We start from the raw sequence: 19393 nt of genomic DNA, 5'->3' as shown, positions 1-19393 counted from the left end.
TTTCTACGCCTAGGATTGCTACTCGGCCTCCTGTGCTGCAAGGAATAAAATCCTAGCCTGCCCAACCTTTCCCTACAGCTTAGTCCTGACATCTTATGCACTCTTCCCAGCTTAATGGCATTCTTCCTATAGCAAAGTGTTCAAAACTGAACAAAGTGCTTCAAATGTACCTCACTCAGTTACAAAATGACTGAAAACACTGGGTGGCACAGCAGTAGAGTTGCTGCCTTGCAGTGTTGACCGTACAAGAGACCCGGGTGCGATCCTGACTGGGTGCTGTCTGTACGGAGTTTGTACGTTCTCCCCGTGATTGCGTGGGTTTTCAGACCCACACTAGATGCTCAAAGATCAGAAGATTGGGGCTTCTATTTTCAACCGTCCTGATGCCGGAGTTTCGATTATCCTGACCTGAGGGCTGGACAGTTGGCAGCGGCAACAGCCCCGACTGCGGGTGAACAAAGAGGAAGATGATTGAACTTGTGATTGATCACAAGTGAGGAATGTGGAATCTGCTGTGGTGAATGTTTATGTTAAATTTTACTTGATGTGGCTGTGTTGTTGCTTTTCACTCAGTATGGTAACTCGCATTTCACTACCTTAATTGGTACATATGACAATAAATTGATCTTAATCTTGAAGTGTGACCATAATTTGAGGAGCAACCCCTTCAATTATTTGAAGAGTGGCTGCAACCTCTCAGATCCCATGTACATGTGGTTGGTACACTGACTCCAGGCTGCAGAAGTGCCAGGCGGACGAGTCCATGAACTGACGAAAAATTGGTTGCATTGCATGGGTCTGCAGCACACACCACCCCAGGCCACTGTTGTAAAGGGGATGGACTCCTGTGCACAGACACCGTCACTGGGGACCTGCCAGACTGCTGTAGTGTTTCTAGATTGCAGGTGTGCGAGAGCAGCCAATAAAGAAGACATTTCCCTGCATCATGGAAGGAAACATGAGTCACAGTTTAAGAATAAGTTGTAGACCATTTAGAATGGGGATGAGGACAAACTTTCACCCAGAGTTGTGTATCTGTGGAATTCTCTGCCTCAAAAGCCAGTGGAGGCTAATTCTCTGGATGCTTTCAAGAGAGCTAGATAGACCTCTTAAAGATAGCAGTCAGGGGATATGGGAAACGAGATACTGATTGTGGATGATCAGCCATGATCACAGTGAATGGTGGAGCTGGCTCGAGGGGCCGAATGGCCTACTCCTGCACCTATTGTCCATTGAATGGAGGGAACTTTCTGTACTTTGGTAGAACTTTGGTTCACCTGTAATGGGTGAATTCATGCTGCTCCAGCTCCAGGCTTCCGTCCGATGAGAAATTCTGACCAAGGAGAGGTGAGCCAAGTCTGAATCGCTCCACGCTCACGAGACCACCGTGACTGTGGGCATTGACACAAAATGTTGGAGTAACTCAGCGGGACAGGCAGCATCTCTGGAGAAATGAAATGGGTGGCGTTTTGGGTCGAGACCCTTCTTCAGACTGAAAGCCACGAGAGATATAGAGAGTCAAGTCAATTTTATTTGTATAGCACATTTAAAAACAACCCACGTTGACCAAAGTGCTGTACATCTGATTAGGCTCCAATGGAAAAAAGAAAAAAAATGAAACAGTTCACAGCGCCTCCTCAATGAGCCTCAAACGCTAGGGAGTATCATATCATATCATATCATATATCTACAGCCGGAAACAGGCCTTTTCGGCCCTCCAAGTCCGTGCCGCCCAGTGATCCCCGTACATTAACACTATCCTACACCCACTAGGGACAATTTTTACATTTACCCAGCCAATTAACCTACATACCTGTACATCTTTGGAGAGAAATAGGTTTTGAGCCTGGACTTAAAGGAGTCGATGGAGGGGGCAGTTCTGATGGGGAGAGGGATGCTGTTCCACAGTCTAGGAGCTGCAACCGCAAAAGCGCGGTCACCCCTGAGCTTAACCCTAGACCGCGGGATAGTGAGTAGCCCCAAGTCGGCCGACCTGAGGGACCTGGAGTTAGAGAGGGGGGTTAGAAGATTTTTGATGTAGGGGGGGGAGTGTCCATTTAGGGCTTTATACGTGAATAGGAGGAGCTTGAAGTTGATTCTGTACCGTACAGGGAGCCAGTGGAGAGAGGCCAGAATCGGGGTGATGTGGTCCCTTTTACGGGTACCCGCCAGGAGTCTCGCTGCGGCGTTTTGGACCAGTTGCAGGCGGGACAGGGAAGATTGGCTGATCCCAGTGTATAGGGAGTTGCAGTAGTCTAGGCGGGAGGAAATGAAAGCGTGAATGATGTAGAGAGATTATAGAACAGTGAATGAAAGATAGACAAAAAAGGTTATCCTTATCTTTATTTTTATTTATTATAATGAATGTCTCTTGCTATCCACTTTGTTGCTGTTACACTGTCCCCGGTGTGGGACAAATAAAGGAATATATTACTTATTATTATATTAAAACCCACCCAGTCACAGGGAGAACGTGCAAACTCCGTACAGGCAGCACCCGTAGTCGGGGTCGAACCGGGGTCTCTGGCGCTGTAAGGCACCAGATGGGGAGTCTAGGATGAGGAAATCTATAAACGGGAATGGAAGTTTCAGTACTGAATGTACTAGAGGCAGGAAACATGTTCCCAATGTTGGGGGAGTGCAGAACCAGGGGCCACAGTTTAAGAATAAGCGGGAGACCATTTAGAATGGGGATGAGGAAAAACGTTTTGTTGTGTATCTGTGGAACTCAGAAGCCAATGGAGGCTGATTCTCTGGATGCTTTCAAGAGAGTTAGGTAGACCTCTTAAAGATAGCAGAGTCAGGGGATATGGGGAACGAGGTACTGATTGTGGATGATCAGCCATGATCACAGTGAATGGTGGAGCTGGCTCGAGGGGCCAAATGGCCTCCTCCTGCACCTATTGTCCATTGAATGGAAGAAACTTTCTGCACTTTGGTAGACCTTTGGTTCACCTGTAATGGGTGAATTCATGCTGCTTAGGAAAGTAGGTAATGCTGGTTAAGCAGTATGCTGGAGACATGAGAGGGAGCTGCAGGTCATTGGGATCTACCTGGGCTTAAAGGAGACAACTGCAGATGATGCAATCTTGAGCAAATCATAAAAAAACTAGAGGAACTCAACAGGTCAGGCAGCATCTGTGGAGGAAATGGCTTTTCCCAATAACCTCTGACACCTGTACTAATCAGGAATCTATCTCTGCCTTAAAATTATCCACTGATTTGGCCTCTACAGCCTTCTGTGGCAAAGAATTCCACAGATTCACCACCCTCTGACTAAAGATATTCCTCCTCCTCTCCTTCCTAAAGGAGCGTCCTTTAATTCTGAGGCTGTGACCTCTAGTCCTAGACTCTCACTAGTGGAAATATCCTCTCCACATCCACTCTGTCCAAAACTATCTGTCCTCCAGTTTGAATGTAGCCTCACTCTGAAAATGGAGGCGGCCGTGGACAGAAATATCAGTGTGGGGATGGGATCCAGGGAGCCCAGCAGCACTTCCAGGTGAGACAGGTTCACATGCCCCTTCTTGTAACCTCATCTGCTGCATTTGGTGCTCCAGATGTAGCCTCCGTTACAAGTGTAGAGCAGGTGATAGTTTCACCGAATGCTTGCGCTCAGTCCGCCAAGACCTACTGGATCTTCCAGTTGCCAATGACTTTATCGCCCACTCCCCTTCCTTTTACTCTACCATAATTTTAGGTAGCACTGCCCTGCCCCCCATTCCCCCCTCCTGCACCCCACACAGGGGTGTGCAGCCATTTCTCTCACTATCCTTTCCTCTGGCTTCACATTTCACTTCTCTCATCTGACACCCTTTTATCTTTTCATTTGTAACATTTGTTCACCCATGTAGCAATCAAAAACCATTTCTCCGGACTTTAATGGTGTAACAAATTAGGCTGGATCTTGGAACATGGAACGGTACATGTTAAGGGCGGCACGGTGGCACAGTGGTAAAGCTGCTGCCTTACAGCGCCAGGGACCCGGGTTCGATCCTGATTGTGGGTACTGTCTGTACGGAGTTTGTACGTTCTCGTGATCTGCGAGGGTTTTCTCCGGGTGCTCCAGTTTCCTACCACATCCCAAAGACGTGCGGGTTTGTAGGTTAATTGGCTTCTGTAGATTGTCCGTCGTGTGTTGGATGGAACTGGTATATGGGTAATCGCTGGTCATGTGGACTAGGTGGCCAGAAGGGCCTGTTTCCATGCTACCTGTAAACTAAAGTACAGCATAATAAAATGCTAAAAGTGGACACAAAATGCTGGAGAAACTCAGCGGGTCAGGCAGCATCTCTGGAGAGAAGGATGACGTTTCGGGTCGAGACCCTTCAGACTTCTTCACACATAATAACACCCACGCAGTCCACAATGTTTTGCTAAACATGATGCCATGACCATCACTAATCTCCTGCATGTGATCCATATTCCTCCATTCCCTGTGTATCCATGTGCCTTCTCAAAAGTCTCTGAAGTGCCTCTATTGTATTTCCCTCCACCACCATCCCTGGCACCACATTCCAGGCACCCACCACTCTCTGTGTAATACACTTGCTCCTCTAAACTTTGCTCCTCTCACTTTAAAGCCTCTAGTACTTGACATTTCCATATGGGAAAAAGGTTATGACTGTCTGCTGTATCTATGCGTCTCATCATTTTATATACTTCTATCAAGTCTCCCCTCAACCTCCAACCTTCCAGAGAAAACAGTCTAAATCTAAAATAGACACAAAATGCTGGGGTAACTCAGCGGGACAGGCAGCATCTCTGGAGAGAAGGAATGGGTGACGTTTTGGGTCAAGACCCTTCTTCAGACCAATCTTCAGCCTAACCAACCTTTCCCTAGAGGTGAAACCCTTCAAGCCAGGCAGCATTCTGGTAAACCTCTATATTTCCATTTTGGAGAACAAAGGTTCTGACTGTCTACCCTTTCTGTGCCTCTCAGTTAAAATACCTGACACTATTATTTCTCCTATCCCATTCAGTATGCTATCGAAGGAGTAAGGTCTTCAGCAAAGATCTGTCCACGTTGATTAAACTGAACATTTTATCTCGTTTATTATGTTGTTTACAGTGTGCTGTGATTACATATTCTGTTGTGCAGCTGCAAGTAAGAAATTCATATATAGGAAGGAACTGTGAATGCTGGTTTACACCAAAGATGGCCTGTTTCTGTGCTGTTTGACTCCATGTCTCTACCTTTACAGGTATAAGCACTTTGAGCAGGGATCAGTACTGTCAGGATAGGAAATGATAGTACATCTTACCCTCGAAGGTATTTATTCACAAAATGCTGGAGTAACTCAGCAGGTCAGGCAGCATCTCAGGAGAGAAGGAATGGGTGACGTTTCGGGTCGAGACCCTTCTTCAATCTGATGTCGGGGGGGCGGGACAAAGGAAGGATATAGGTGGAGGCAGGAAGACAGGGAGATCTGGGAAGGAGGAGGGGAAGAGAGGGACAGAGGAACTACCTAAAGTTGGAGAAGTCGATGTTCATACCACTGGGCTGCAAGCTGCCCAGGCGAAATATGAGGTGCTGTTCCTCCAATTTCCGGTGGGCCTCACTAAGGCACTGGAGGAGGCCCATGACAGAAAGGTCAGACTGGGAATGGGAGGGGGAGTTGAAGTGCTCGGCTACCGGGAGATCAGTTTGGCCAACGCGGACCGAGCGCAGGAGCGGAGGTCAGGAACAGGTGACTGGTTTAGGGGTGGATCCATGCTGGTTGGGTAACCAACCTAACACCCTTATCCAGGTGGGATGGCAGCAGCAAGTGGAGCTGGAGGACAGGGTATCCGCAACACCCTGCGTGTATCGGTGAAGGACCTCAGGGAGGGGACCCCTTTCTCAAGGGACCTCTTCATCAAGAAGGTGCTGCTGGAGGCCTGTGGATTCAAGGCCGGGGACGTCTTCTGCCTCCAGGACTTCCCAGGTAATGGATATTTTGACGTTACCTTCCAGAACCCGGCGGGATAGCAGAAGATGCTGCAAGACTTCCGGGAGAAGGGGGACGAAGCCCCGCTGTCGCTCCTGAAGGTGCAGCCGCTCTTCACCCTCCCCACCCAGAGGGAACGGATGATCACAGTGCACATGTTTAACCCACATGTGCCCGTCGTGGATGTCCTCACCTTCCTTGCGCGCTACGTCGAAGGGGCAGGGAACTGTGTGGACATAAAGGACTTGTTCGGGATCTGGACGAGCAAGAGGCAAGTGAAGGTGAAGCTGAGGGTGGACGGGAAGGGATTCATCATCCACCCTCCCTCGGTGTTCGCCATCGGAGGGAACCGAGGCTACATGACCTACGCGGGGCAGCCCAGGGTGTGCAGGAAATGCAACAAACCTCGGCACGTGGCGGCAAAATGCAGGACAGTCGTCTGCAGAAACTGCAAGCTAGAAGGCCACGAGACAAGGGACTGTAAGGAGAGCAAGAGCTGCAACCTGTGTGGGGAGGCAGGCCACCTTTGCAGGGCCTGCCCTAAAAGAGCTAGCACTTACGCACAGGCGATAAGAGGGGCCGCTGCCAACACCCCCAGGGTGGTCGAGACTCCTCCCACCACGGCTAAGGCCCAAATGGGAAAGGAGAGCAGGGACGATGACAGCTCGACCACCTGGAGCCCCCAACCGCCGGACAGAGCCCCACAGCCCCCTGCCCAGGAGGGCGAGTCGATGGAAGAGGGGGAACAGGAAGATTGGAAGTTGGTACAGTCGAGGAAAACCCTGAAGGCGCTGCTCACAGAGAAAAAGCCGGAGGTAGCAAGCATGTCCCAAAAAAGAGTCCTCTCCCAGGACGAGGCCAGCAACCTCTCCTCGTCGGAGGATGAGGCGACCGGGAGGAACCGACAACGGAGGCAGAGGAAGAAAACGGGGGAGGAGGAAGGTAAGAGGAAGAACATGTCTGTTGTCCCCCAGCCCCAGGAGACTGGGAGCAGTGCCAATGGGCCCCAGCCCCAGGAGACTGGGAGCAGTGCAGCGGCCAACGTGCGGTCACTACCTCAAACCGTCAGAGACTCCTCCACACTCACCACATTCAAAACATCACTGAAGTCTCACCTATTCAGTACTGCCTTCAACCACTGAAGGTCACCCCACCCTCTGTCTCCTTTCTCTGTTCGTTTACTTATTTATCTATTTATTCACTTCCCTATGTTCTCTAAATCCCTGTAAAGCGTCTTTGAGTGTATGAAAAGCGCTATATAAATGTAATGTATTATTATTATTATTATTATTATCTATGTGTGTGTAATATATATATATATATATATATATATTTCATTGCTCCATCTGGAACATATGTCTGAGTGTATATTTATATATTTTTCACTGTTTTATATGGGACATATGACAATAAAACACTTAACTCTTGACTAAACAAGGAGCCACCATTGCTGGGGCCCATAATCACGTGACCATACCTGAGCTAGGCGACGTCCATGCGTCATCACGCAGCCGGTCTCCCTGGCGATGACGTTACACGCTGACGCGGGCCTTGCGTCAACATGGCGGCTGTCTGAGGCTTTGACACCTGTCCGCCCGCTAGAAATTTCCAGCAAGTTGACGGAGAAGCGGCAACGCGAGCGCGACACCCCCCCGGCGGGGGGAAGACAGGACAGGCGCACCCGCGCGCGGCCACCGTCGCCATCATCATGCTGGTCACCGTGAAAACGCTGCAGCAGCAAACGTTCAAAATCGAGATCGACGCCGAGGAAACGGTGAGGGGCGGCGCCGTGGGGGCGGGGCGGGGATTGGGCGGGGGCGGGGTCGAGAAGGGTGAGGTCACAGCAAGGTGGGCGGGGCGATGGGCGGGACACATGACGGTGTGATGGACAGGTCCTGGCGGTGGGCGGGAGCCGTCGTTGGAGGGAGCGAGGGGGCGTGGTCAGGGAGGGGCGTTGCCATGGGCGCGGGTGTGGTCAGGGAGGGCCGTTGCCATGGCCGATTGGTGATTGGCGGGGGGTGGGGCGGGGCGAGTCGGAGACAGTGCTCACAGGGGTGTGGCAAGGGGCGTTGCCATGGTCGTGGCTTAGGGGCATCTAAGGGGCGGGTCCGGAGCCAGATCACATGGGCGGGGCATCCCGGTGACGCACAGGTCCTGGGGGAGGGGCAGGTTGGGGGAGGGGCAGGGCTTGATGTCGGTAACGTGGAACAGCTGGACAGATGGGTGACCCATCTTCAGACTCTTGGCTTCAATCAAATTTCCTCAAACTCAACTGCAACAAATCTGAAATCATCATCATTGGTCCAAAAACGCTCACCAAATCCACCCAAAACATCATCCTCAATATTGATGGTTTCCCAGTATCCACCTCCCCTCACATCCGGAATCTTGGAATCATCTTTGATCAAACCCTCTCCTTCGACAAACACATCACAAAGACAGCCTTCTTTCACCTCAAAAACATTGCCCGTCTCCGTCCATCCCTCTCCTTCACAGTTGCAGAAACCCTCATCCACGCCTTCATCACCTCCCGTCTGGACTACTGCAACAGCCTCCTCTATGGCTTACCCTCAAAAATCATCAGTAAACTTCTATACATTCAAAACTCCGCTGCCCGTCTACTCACCCACTCCCCGATCCGTGACCATATCACCCCCGTCCTTTACAAACTCCACTGGCTCCCCATCCCCCAGAGAATCCAATACAAAATCCTCCATGACCTACAAAGCCCTCCATAACCTGGCCTCATCCTACCTGACTGACCTCCTCCACAGGCACACTCCCACCTGCACCCTCCGCTCTGCTGCTGCCAATCTCCTGTCCCCCCCCATCCGGACCAAACTCAGATCCTGGGGGGACAGGGCTTTCTCCATCGCTGCACCCACCCTATGGAAATCACTACCCCAAACCGTCAGAGACTCCTCCTCACTCACCACATTCAAAACATCACTGAAGTCTCACCTCTTCAGCACTGCCTTCAACCACTGAAGGTCACCTCATCTTCTGTCTCCTTTCTCTGTTCGTTTACTTATTTATCTATTTATTCACTTCTCTATGTTCTAGAAATCCCTGTAAAGCGTCTTTGAGTGTTTGAAAAGCGCTATATAAATGTAATGCATTATTATTATTATTAAACCCAGGGGAGAGGGGGACAGAGGACAGAGATTAGGAGCGGCAAGGTGTGAAAACGAAACATCAGAGGAGATGCAGCTCAAGGAAAATGTAGACTAGATCATTGTTAGCTTGGGGAAAGACAACGAAGCAAACAGATAAAGTTTAATCAGGGGGACAGTCAGACTGTTTGGAGAAGTGGGAGGGGGGAGAAATGGAGAGAGAGGCAAAGCAAGGTTACCTGAAGTTAGAGAAGTCAAAGAGTGTAAGAAAATAACTGCAGATGCTGGTACAAATCGAAGGTATTTATTCACAAAATTTAGATTTAGAGATACAGCGCAGAAACAGGCCCTTCGGCCCACCGAGTCCGCGCCGCCCAGCGATCCCCGCACATTAACACTATCCTACACACACTAGGGACAATTTTTACATTTACCCAGTCAATTAACCTACATACCTGTACGTCTTTGGAGTGTGGGAGGAAACCGAAGATCTCGGAGAAAACCCACGCAGGTCACGGGGAGAACGTACAAACTCCGTACAGACAGCACCCGTAGTCAGGATCAAACCTGAGTCTCCGGCGCTGCATTCGCTGTAAGGCAGCAACTCTACCGCTGTGCCACCGTGCCGCAAATGCCGTGCCGTGAATGGGTGACGTTTCGGGTCGAGACCCTTCTTCAGAGTGATCTGAAATCAATGTTGATACCTGTAGGAGATAGGTCTCAAACCCGAAACGTCACCATTCCTTCTCTCCAGAGATGTTGCCTGTCCCGCTGAGTTACTCCGGCTTTTTATGTCAATCTTCAATATTGATGCCACTGGGGTGTAAGCCGACTAAGCAAACGTTCCTCCAATTTGGATGAATTGGAATTTGGAGGAATCAGGAGCTGCCATTGGGATGGGTCAGGATCTGTTTCAGGTGTGGATTGGACAGATCCTGGTGGTGGGAGGGAGACATCCTTGGGGCGAGGGCAGGCTCAGGCCCGGAGGAGGGGCTCTAGGGATAAACTAGCAGTCTGAAGAAGGGTCGCAACTCGAAACGTCACCCATTCCTTCTGTCCAGCTGAATTGCTCCAGCTTTATCTGTTTGCTTCGTTGTCTTTCCCCAAGCTAACAGGCAAAAGAATATGCATTGCAACATGTCAAGTAGGAGATATACCTGGTTGCTCAGACTTTCTGAGAAAGGAAAAAGATGAGCCAATATGATGCCAACACCTATACTATCTTTGAAGGCTCACGAGGTTCGGCATGTCCCGAACAACTCTCCAACTTTTGCAGATGAACAGTAGAAAGCATCTCATATTTCGCCTGGGCAGTTTGCAGCCCAGTGGTATGAACGTCGACTTCTCCAACTTTAGATAGTCCCTCTGTCCCTCCCTTCCCTTCCCCCTTCCCAGATCTCCCTCTATCTTCCTGTCTCCACCTATATCCTTCCTTTGTCCCGCCCCCCTGACATCAGTCTGAAGAAGGGTCTCGACCCGAAACGTCACCCATTCTTTCTCTCCTGAGATGCTGCCTGACCTGCTGAGTTCAGCAATTTGTGAATAAATCGATTTGTACCAGCATCTGCAGTTATTTTCTTAAGCATCTTATTGGAATGTATTAAACCTGATTTGAGAACAGTTCCATCTAAGACTCAAGAGAGTTGTGGACGTAGCCCAGACCATAACACAAACCAACCTCCCTTCCATTGAGGGTGGACACAAAGTGCTGGGGTAACTCAGCGGGACAGGCAGCATCCCTGGATAGAAGGAATCTGACGTTTCGGGTTGAGTCCCTTCTTCAGACTGTAGGGGTACAAAGAGCATGCAAAGTGTGAAAAAGACAGATCAAAGCAGATGGTGATCAAGGAAATGTCTAATGGTTCATTGTTGGCTGAGAGGAAGGTGACAACGAGGTGTAATCAGGACAGTGAAAGTTGTAAAAGAACAAGGGTGGGGGAGGGACGGAGAGAGAGGGAAATCAAGGATTACTTGAAGTTAGAGAAATCAATATTGACACCGCTGGGTTTTAAGGCCTATATGAGGTGCTGTTCCTCGGAATATTCATACCTCTAGATTCAGAAACAGTTGTTACTAGGCAACTGAATGGTCCTTTCATCAGCTAGAGTGCCATCCTGACCTCCCATCCAGCTCATTGGAGACCTTTGATCAATCTTTAATCAGACTTTATGGGACCTGAATGTTATATCGTGCACTAAATTCTGTACCCTTTATCAATTTGTATGTACACTTGTGGACATCTAGATTGTATTCATGTTTCTTTGACTGGATTACATGCAAACAAAAGCTTTTCATTGTCTCTCAATCATGTGATATTAATAAACTATACTAAACAAAACTATCTCAGATGGGCAAATGAAACAAACAGGAAAATCAGGATGCCTTAAGCTGTAGAAGTTAATATTGACTTGTGTTCAGATGGAACCTGAGACATTGTTCCTCAAGCTTATGTTGGGCCTCATTGTAACAACGCAGATACCAGTCAGTGAGAATGGGATGGAAAATTTCCACAGATGCTGCCTGACCTGCTAAGTTACCCCAGGACTTTGTGTTTTGCTAGAGTAAAATGGTGCTTGATGGCTGGTGTGGATTTAAAATGTATTAAACAGATTTAGTACAGCTGAGGAACAGGCCCTTTGCCCACAATGTTTGAGCTAAACATGATATCCAGACTATCTCTTATCTGCCTACTCACAATCCATATACCCCAATCCCTGCGTATCCATGTGCCAAAAGTCAAAAATCTCTTAAATGTTGGGCCAAAGGCCCTGTTTCTATCCAGATAAGACCATGACTTAATGAAACTTTTAATGCCCATTGGAAAGGGATAGTTTAATTTCTTGCCTAACAGATTTCAACCATATCCTTTGTCCCGCCCCTTGACATCAGTCTGAAGAAGGGTCTCGACCCGAAACGTCGCCCATTCCTTCTCTCCTGAGATGCTACCTGACCTGCTGAGTTACTCCAGCATTTTGTGAATAAATACCTTCGATTTGTATCAGCATCTGCAGTTATTTTCTTATATTATTATGACCTTGAATTTCTAATTTAAAGATAGCGGCTCCACCTAGACTTTGTGCTCAGGCCTCTTGAAACATTAATCCATTACGACTTGGCAGAGTGGATCAAATGGAAACATTCTGACCGAGTTGCACCGTGAAACCTGATTTTGTGCGTACAAGAAGATGTCAGAACTGCTTCCCACAGGGGTTTAAAATACAGTCATACAGCTCAGAAGACATGGTGGGCATCTGGGTCTTCGCAGCTGTATGGCAGGGTGGGCATCTGATGCACGATGCAGAGTGGGCATCTGATGTACCAGCGGTAGAGTTGCTGCCGTACAGCTGCAAAGACCCAGATTTGATCCTAACTACGGGTGCTGTCCGTACGGAATTTGTATATTCTCCCCGTGACAGTGTGGGTTTCCTCCCACATTCCAAAATGTACAGGCTTGTAGGTTAATGGTTACAGTAAAGATTGTAAATTGTCCCCAGTGTGTAGCGTGTGGTTGTGTACAGGGATAGCTGGTTGGCGCGGACTTGGTGGGCCGAAGGGCCTTTTTCCTATATGTAGATGTATCTCTAACCTAAATTAAACTAAACTAAACAGTCCCTTCAGTCCACCATGACCTTGCTTATCATCAAGTACCTGGCTGTATTTGTTTATCAGCACTTGGTTTATAGCTTTCAAGTGCTTATCTAGATAATTTGCAAATGTGAGAGTACCTGCTTCCACACCCAAATAAGTAGTGAGTTCCAGTTTCCATGCGCTATTTGGGTGAAAACATTCCTCTAAGCCTCTTATGGTGCACTTATACCCTCTTGTTTTAGATACCTCTTTCTTGGAGAAATGTTTCCTCACATCTACCATTTCTATATCTCATAATTTTGCATACTCTGTCAGATCACCTCTCAGCCTCCATTACTCCAAGGAAAACAAGGCCAGTTTAACCAATTTCTCCTCATAAATGAAATGTTTCATCCTGGAGAATCTCTGCACCCTCTCCACTCCACTACAATTTTGTTTGTATTTTGGGGTGACCAAAATTGCACCGAGTTCTTCAACTGTGAACAGAAGGCTGTGGAGGTCAAGTCAATGGATATCTTTAAGGCAGAGGTAGATAGATTCTTGATTAGTACGGGTGTCAGGGGTTATGGGGAGAAGGCAGCAGAATGGGGTTAGGAGGGGGAGATAAATCTGCCATGATTGAATGGTGGAGTAGACTTGATGGGCCAAATGGCCTAATACTGCTCCTATCACTTATGATCTTATGAACCACATACATTGATTTTTTGTTATTATATATCAATAGACAATAGACAATAGGTGCAGGAGTAGGCCATTCAGCCCTTCGAGCCAGCACCGCCATTCAATGCGATCATGGCTGATCACTCTCAATCAGTACCCCGTTCCTGCCTTCTCCCCATACCCCCTCACTCCGCTATCCTTAAGAGCTCTATCCAGCTCTCTCTTGAAAGCATCCAACGAACTGGCCTCCACTGCCTTCTGAGGCAGAGAATTCCACACCTTCACCACTCTCTGACTGAAAAAGTTCTTCCTCATCTCCGTTCTAAATGGCCTACCCCTTATTCTTAAACTGTGGCCCCTTGTTCTGGACTCCCCCAACATTGGGAACATGTTTTCTGCCTCTAATGTGTCCAATCCCCTAATTATCTTATATGTTTCAATAAGATCCCCCCTCATAAGAGTCTCGACCCGAAACGTCACCCATTCCTTCTCTCCTGAGATGCTGCCTGACCTGCTGAGTTACAGCGAGGTGTTCCCTACGTTCTACACTGTTTAATTCATTGTGTCGTCCAACTCTATTTACCCCATTATAGGGATACTTACTATCCCTATAATAGGGTATAATTAGATACCAGTGATAACTAGTAACCTTTGAAAGGATCAATACTTAGAAACATAGAAACATAGAAAATAGGTGCAGGAGAAGGCCATTCGGCCCTTCGAGCCCGCACCACCATTCATTGTGATCATGGCTGATCGTCCCCAATCAATACCCCGTGCCTGCCTTCTCCCCATATCCCTTGATTCCACTAGCCCCCAGAGCTCTCTTAAATCCATCCAGTGATCTGACTTCCACTGCCCTCTGTGGCAGAGAATTCCACAAATTCACAACTCTCTGGGTAAAAAAGTTTTTTCTCACCTCAGTTTTAAATGCCCCCCCCTTTATTCTAAGACTGCGGCCCCTGGTTCTGGACTCCCCCAACATTGGGAACATTTTTCCTGCATCTTGCTTGTCCAGTCCTTTTATAATTTGATATGTTTCTATAAGATCCCCTCTCATCCTTCTAAACTCCAGTGAATACAAGCCTAACTCCAGTGAATACCTTGAAGGTATATTCGGGTTAGTAATTATCATTGACATTTGGAAATATTATTAATATCTTGGCTGTGCTCTATGGTCAGCAACTTAATAGCTTGTTGGATAATTGATTCCAAATGTGTGGTGTAATTTGCTACACTCTGGAAATATTAATAATCCACATAAACTGAAATGTTTGGCCATGAGAATATCAGGTACCAAGAAGCTGTATCTGCTTGCACATAAATGGGATAACTAAATGTACTGAAGTATAAATGCTAGACCCAATGGGAGCATTTATACCTCATTGCATAAAACTAATGGAGTGTTAACTTGTATTGTACAAAGATTTTATTTAACTCAGAAAATGTCACTTCCACCATTAACACACTCTTGATTCTCCTCTCTGTTGGAATACCAAAGATACAGTATGTACATACTTGGTGCAGAACTGAATGCTGCATTGTTGGAAGCCATGGCCATTTACAGAAAACATATTATTTCTACTCTTTCTGCTTGATCAGGTGGATTCGGAATAGATGTAGCAGTTCTTTTAAAGGATAGATTAACCCCTTGGTGAACTCATAATACAAATTAACTAGTGACTTCATTGCATTAACGCTAATAGAATGTTGCTTTTGTGCACACATTGTTTATATAATAAGAGGTTTAAAGAGCTTTGATATTATTTTTGTTTGGCCTGCTCTATGCAATTGTGGCCATATATTACACGTGCCAGCAGTATTGTTTTTATTATGCAGTGTGTTAAAATAATGTTATGTGCAATAATCACTTAAAGTGTTCATAACTGTTACAGAACAGCAGTTTTTAAAAATACATTCACAAAATTAATAATAATAATTAATTAAATTAAGTAAATTAAGTAAATCAATTAAGTAAAATGGCAAATAGTTTAGGGCAGACAACGTTTCAGGCCAGGGCCCTTTTTCAGACATCAATAAGATTGGGTCAGCTATGATCTTACTGCAGAAGGAGAAATAAGATGTCATTAGACAGGTGCACATTAATCCTGAGAATATTGGCATACGAGGCTGTGTAGATAGTGGAACAAACAGGGCTGTTTTGAACAAAATAAAATTTCAAGGATGGATGAGGAAGGGGGACTGTAGATGTGAAAACTGTGTCAATAGTGCGCCTATTGTTGGTGGTGCAGCGGTAGAGTTGCTGCCTTACAGCACCAGAGGCCCAAGTTCGATCCTGACTGCCTGTATGGAGTTTGTACGTTCTCCCTTGTGATCGCATAGGTTTTTTCTGGGTGCTCCGGTTTCCTCCCGTACTCCAAAGATGTAGGTTGATTGGCTTTGGTAAAATTGTAAATTGTTCCTAGTGTGTAGGATTGTGCTGGTGTACAGGGTGATTGTTGGTTACCACGGACTCTGTGGGCCGAAGGGCCTGTTTCTGTGTTCTATCTGTAAAGTCTAAAGTCTAATTAAATTCCATTGTTGAGGAAACTTATGATGCAATTTTTAAGCCGACATTATTTTTTTGGACTGCATCTTTCATCTTTTACTCTTCTGAAGACATTAGCTCTTGAGTCATGGTTCCAGAGGCATTGGCAGATTTTATCTACTTGTTCAGGGAAGCACTCAGTACTGAAACCTCAGATTAACATTTTGATATTTAACATGCAGGCACAGAGGCTATTGAGGAGTTTATCACTATTTGCCTAGTTGTAATCAGTTAACGTGATACATTACAGGAGGAGTGTATAAACGGCAGGGGTGGCACGGTGGCGCAGCGGTAGAGTTGCTGCCTTACAGCACTTGTAACACTGGAGATCCAGGTTCCATCCCGACTACGGGTGCTATCTCTACGGAGTTTGTACATTCTTCCCACGTGGGTTTTCTCCGAGATCTTCGGTTTCCTCCCACACTCCAAAGACATACAGGTTTATAGGGTGATTGGCTTGGGTTTGTATACTTGACATAAGTGTAAATTGTCCCTAGTGTGTGTGTAGGCTTGTGTTAATGTGCAGGGATCGCTGGTCGGTGCGGACTAGGTGGGCTGAAGGGCCTGTATCCTGGCTGTATCTCTAAAACTAAAACTAAACACAGAAAATGCTAGAAACCTCTCAGCAGGTCAGGCTGCACTTTGGAATGAAATTGAGTTAACATTTCAGGTCAGGCCTTAGTATTAATTTAATGTTTTTTTCCCGATTTCCAGCATCAGCAGTTTTACTCTGCATTTTTCATCTTTTACTCTTCTGAAGACATTAGCTCTTGTGTCATGGTTCCAGGGGCATTGGCCTCTGGTAGCTGGTGTGGTTCAGCAAGACATTATATTGTGCTTAAAACCTGAAAATTAGTAGGGAAGAGTTAAAAGACTTTTGAGTGGACCTTCAGGAAATGTTAAGCATGATATATATAAAATTTGGGAGTCACATTTGAGCTGCATGGTTTATTGTTCTGATTATTTCCAATTATATGTTTGATTATTTATCAATAATCTATTAAAATGTTACTTGGCAGGTACTAGTCCTGAAAGAACGTATAGAAGCGGAGAAGGGCGTTAATTTCCCTGTTGCTTGCCAGAAGCTGATATATGCTGGGAAGATTTTAAACAATGAAGTTCAACTCAAGGAATACAAGATTGATGAGAAGAATTTTGTTGTTGTTATGGTAACAAAGGTGTGCAATCGTTTCTGATTAAAGCAATAGTTTCTTTTCTATGTGGGTACTGCATCTTCTGGGAGCCTTAGCTAATGCAAAGTTATTATTTCCCAGTCAACGATTTCCTGCATAAATGGAGGCGTTTCCCTTTCATATAACCTGATTTAACATGCTTTTGCATTTGGACAGTACTTTTCCCATGGTGAAAATGTTATGCCACCATTTTGATTAGTCTCAGTCAAAACTCTCTAAACTCGGTGATCCCAGAATGAAGAAGGGTCTCGACCTGAAACGTCACCCATTCCTTCTCTCCAGAGATGCTGCCTGTCCCGCTGAGTGACTCCAGCATTTTGTGTCGATCAAAGAATGACCCTGGGTAAGATGTACTGCCATTTCCTATCCTGACAGTACTGCTCCCAGCCCAAAGTGCTTATACAGTGCCCTCCATAATGTTTGGGACAAAGGTCCATCATTTATTTATTTGCCTCTGTACTCCACAATTTGAGATTTGTAATAGAAAAAAATCACACATGGTTGAAGTGCACATTGTTACTTTAACCACATGTGATCTTTTTCTATTACAATTGACAATAGACAATAGGTGCAGGAGGAGGCCATTCGGCCCTTCGAGCCAGCACCGCCATTCAATGTGATCATGGCTGATCATTCTCAATCAGTACCCCGTTCCTGCCTTCTCCCCATACCCCCTGACTCCGCTATCCTTAAGAGCTCTATCCAGCTCTCTCTTGAATGCATTCAGAGAATTGGCCTCCACTGCCTTCTGAGGCAGAGAATTCCACAGATTCACAACTCTCTGACTGAAAAAGTTTTTCCTCATCTCAGTTCTAAAAGGCCTACCCCTTATTCTTAAACTGTGGCCCCTTGTTCTGGACTTCCCCAACATTGGGAACATGTTTCCTGCCTCTAACGTGTCCAACCCCTTAATAAACTTATATGTTTCGATAAGATCTCCTCTCATCCTTCTAAATTCCAGTGTATACAAGCCTAGTCGCTCCAGTCTTTCAACATATGATAGTCCTGCCATTCCGGGAATTAACCTAGTAATCTCAAATTGTGGGGTACAGAGGCAAATAAATACATTGTCAGATTTAAATAAATGTTATTTTTATACATTTTGGTTTCACCATGTAGAAATTACAGCAGTGTTCATACATAGTCCCCCCCATTTCATGGCACCTTAATGTTTGGGACACTGCAATGTCATGTAAATGAAAGTAGTCATGTTTAGTATTTTGTTGCATGTCCTTTGCATGCAATGACTGCTTGAAGTCTGCTAATCCCACCTGCCTGCGTTGGCCCTTATCCCTCCAAACCTTTCTTATCTATGTACCTGTCCAATGTCTTTTCAATGTTGTATCTGCCTCAACTACTTCCTTTGGCAGCTCATTCTATCACCCTGCCACAGTTCTGCTATAATGCGTGTTTCCATAACACAAATTGATCTAATGCGAATGATAAATTAAAGAACACTATTTTCATTATGTGAGCTGAATTGGTTATAATGTGATTTTGATTTGGGACTAGAGAACCACTTGAAAGTTACTTTGGAAATAGACAGCAGAAAACAAAACTGTCTTGGATTTAAACAGGTAAAATGTTTTGATGCAACATCCCCCAGGAATCAAATACCATCTATGTACTAAAACTCTCGTTTGTTATCTTGTTTGTGACTGAACTTCAGCCAAAACGGTACATGATAGCGCGAGAATTTTAGGCCCACCTTGCTCACCATTGTCACTTTAGTGATAATGCAAGTAGTTTTATTGAAATCGGTCTTATATTTTTTAAGTTATTTACATTTTAAAGTTCAAAAGGAGGGGAGGAGGGAGGAGCGAGGGAGGGGGGGAATGGGGGAAAAGGGAGAGGGCAGGAGGGGTTGAGGAGAGAGGGGGGGGGGGGGGAGGACAGGGTGCTGCACCAATGCAGGAGAGGTTTGGGCCCAACGGGTCCACTTTGTCTAGTTGTCTATAAGGACACAACTGCTACTTTAGCCAGGGGTGGCCATAGAAATTGACAAGCAATTGCTTCTATTGACAAGCATGCAACAATGCTCTATTAACAATGTAACATACAACCTTTAGTATTTTTATCTTGCAGTAATAGAAATAAGCTTTGGGAAAGACCTTTATTTTTGAAATCCTGCAGGAAAAATAGCTCTATTATTCCGAGAAACTCTCGAGCCCTTAATCCTAATTTCCCCACTGTCTTTTTAATACAATTTTCTATAACATGAGGTTTTTTATGAATCAACTATGACATTATAGCAGAGCTACCAGCATCCAGTGTGGGGAATGTGCTGTTCAGATATAGGACACTTGTAAAGTTATTGAAATAGTGCTGTGATATCTGAGATGTTCCTCAATATATTTCTGA

At 46.1% G+C, this 19393-nt stretch overlaps 1 protein-coding gene across 1 annotated transcript in view; it reads left to right on the top strand.

The window, feature by feature from the left end:
• The first annotated feature begins 7479 nt into the window (after positions 1-7479).
• The window catches only part of LOC144610689 (UV excision repair protein RAD23 homolog A-like), a 40458-nt gene continuing 28544 nt past the window's right edge, over positions 7480-19393 (top strand). Inside the window, exons 1-2 of the mRNA XM_078429576.1 lie at positions 7480-7704; positions 16859-17017. Of these exons, the coding sequence (XP_078285702.1) occupies positions 7639-7704; positions 16859-17017 (225 nt within the window). The 5' untranslated portion in view covers positions 7480-7638. The remainder of the gene's footprint in view (positions 7705-16858; positions 17018-19393) is intronic.

This window comes from Rhinoraja longicauda, chromosome 37 (genome assembly GCF_053455715.1).
Source record: "Rhinoraja longicauda isolate Sanriku21f chromosome 37, sRhiLon1.1, whole genome shotgun sequence".
Taxonomy (NCBI): Eukaryota; Metazoa; Chordata; class Chondrichthyes; order Rajiformes; family Arhynchobatidae; genus Rhinoraja; species Rhinoraja longicauda.
The sequence above is the reverse complement of the archived record's forward strand: the minus strand, read 5'-3'. Positions and strand labels throughout refer to the sequence as shown.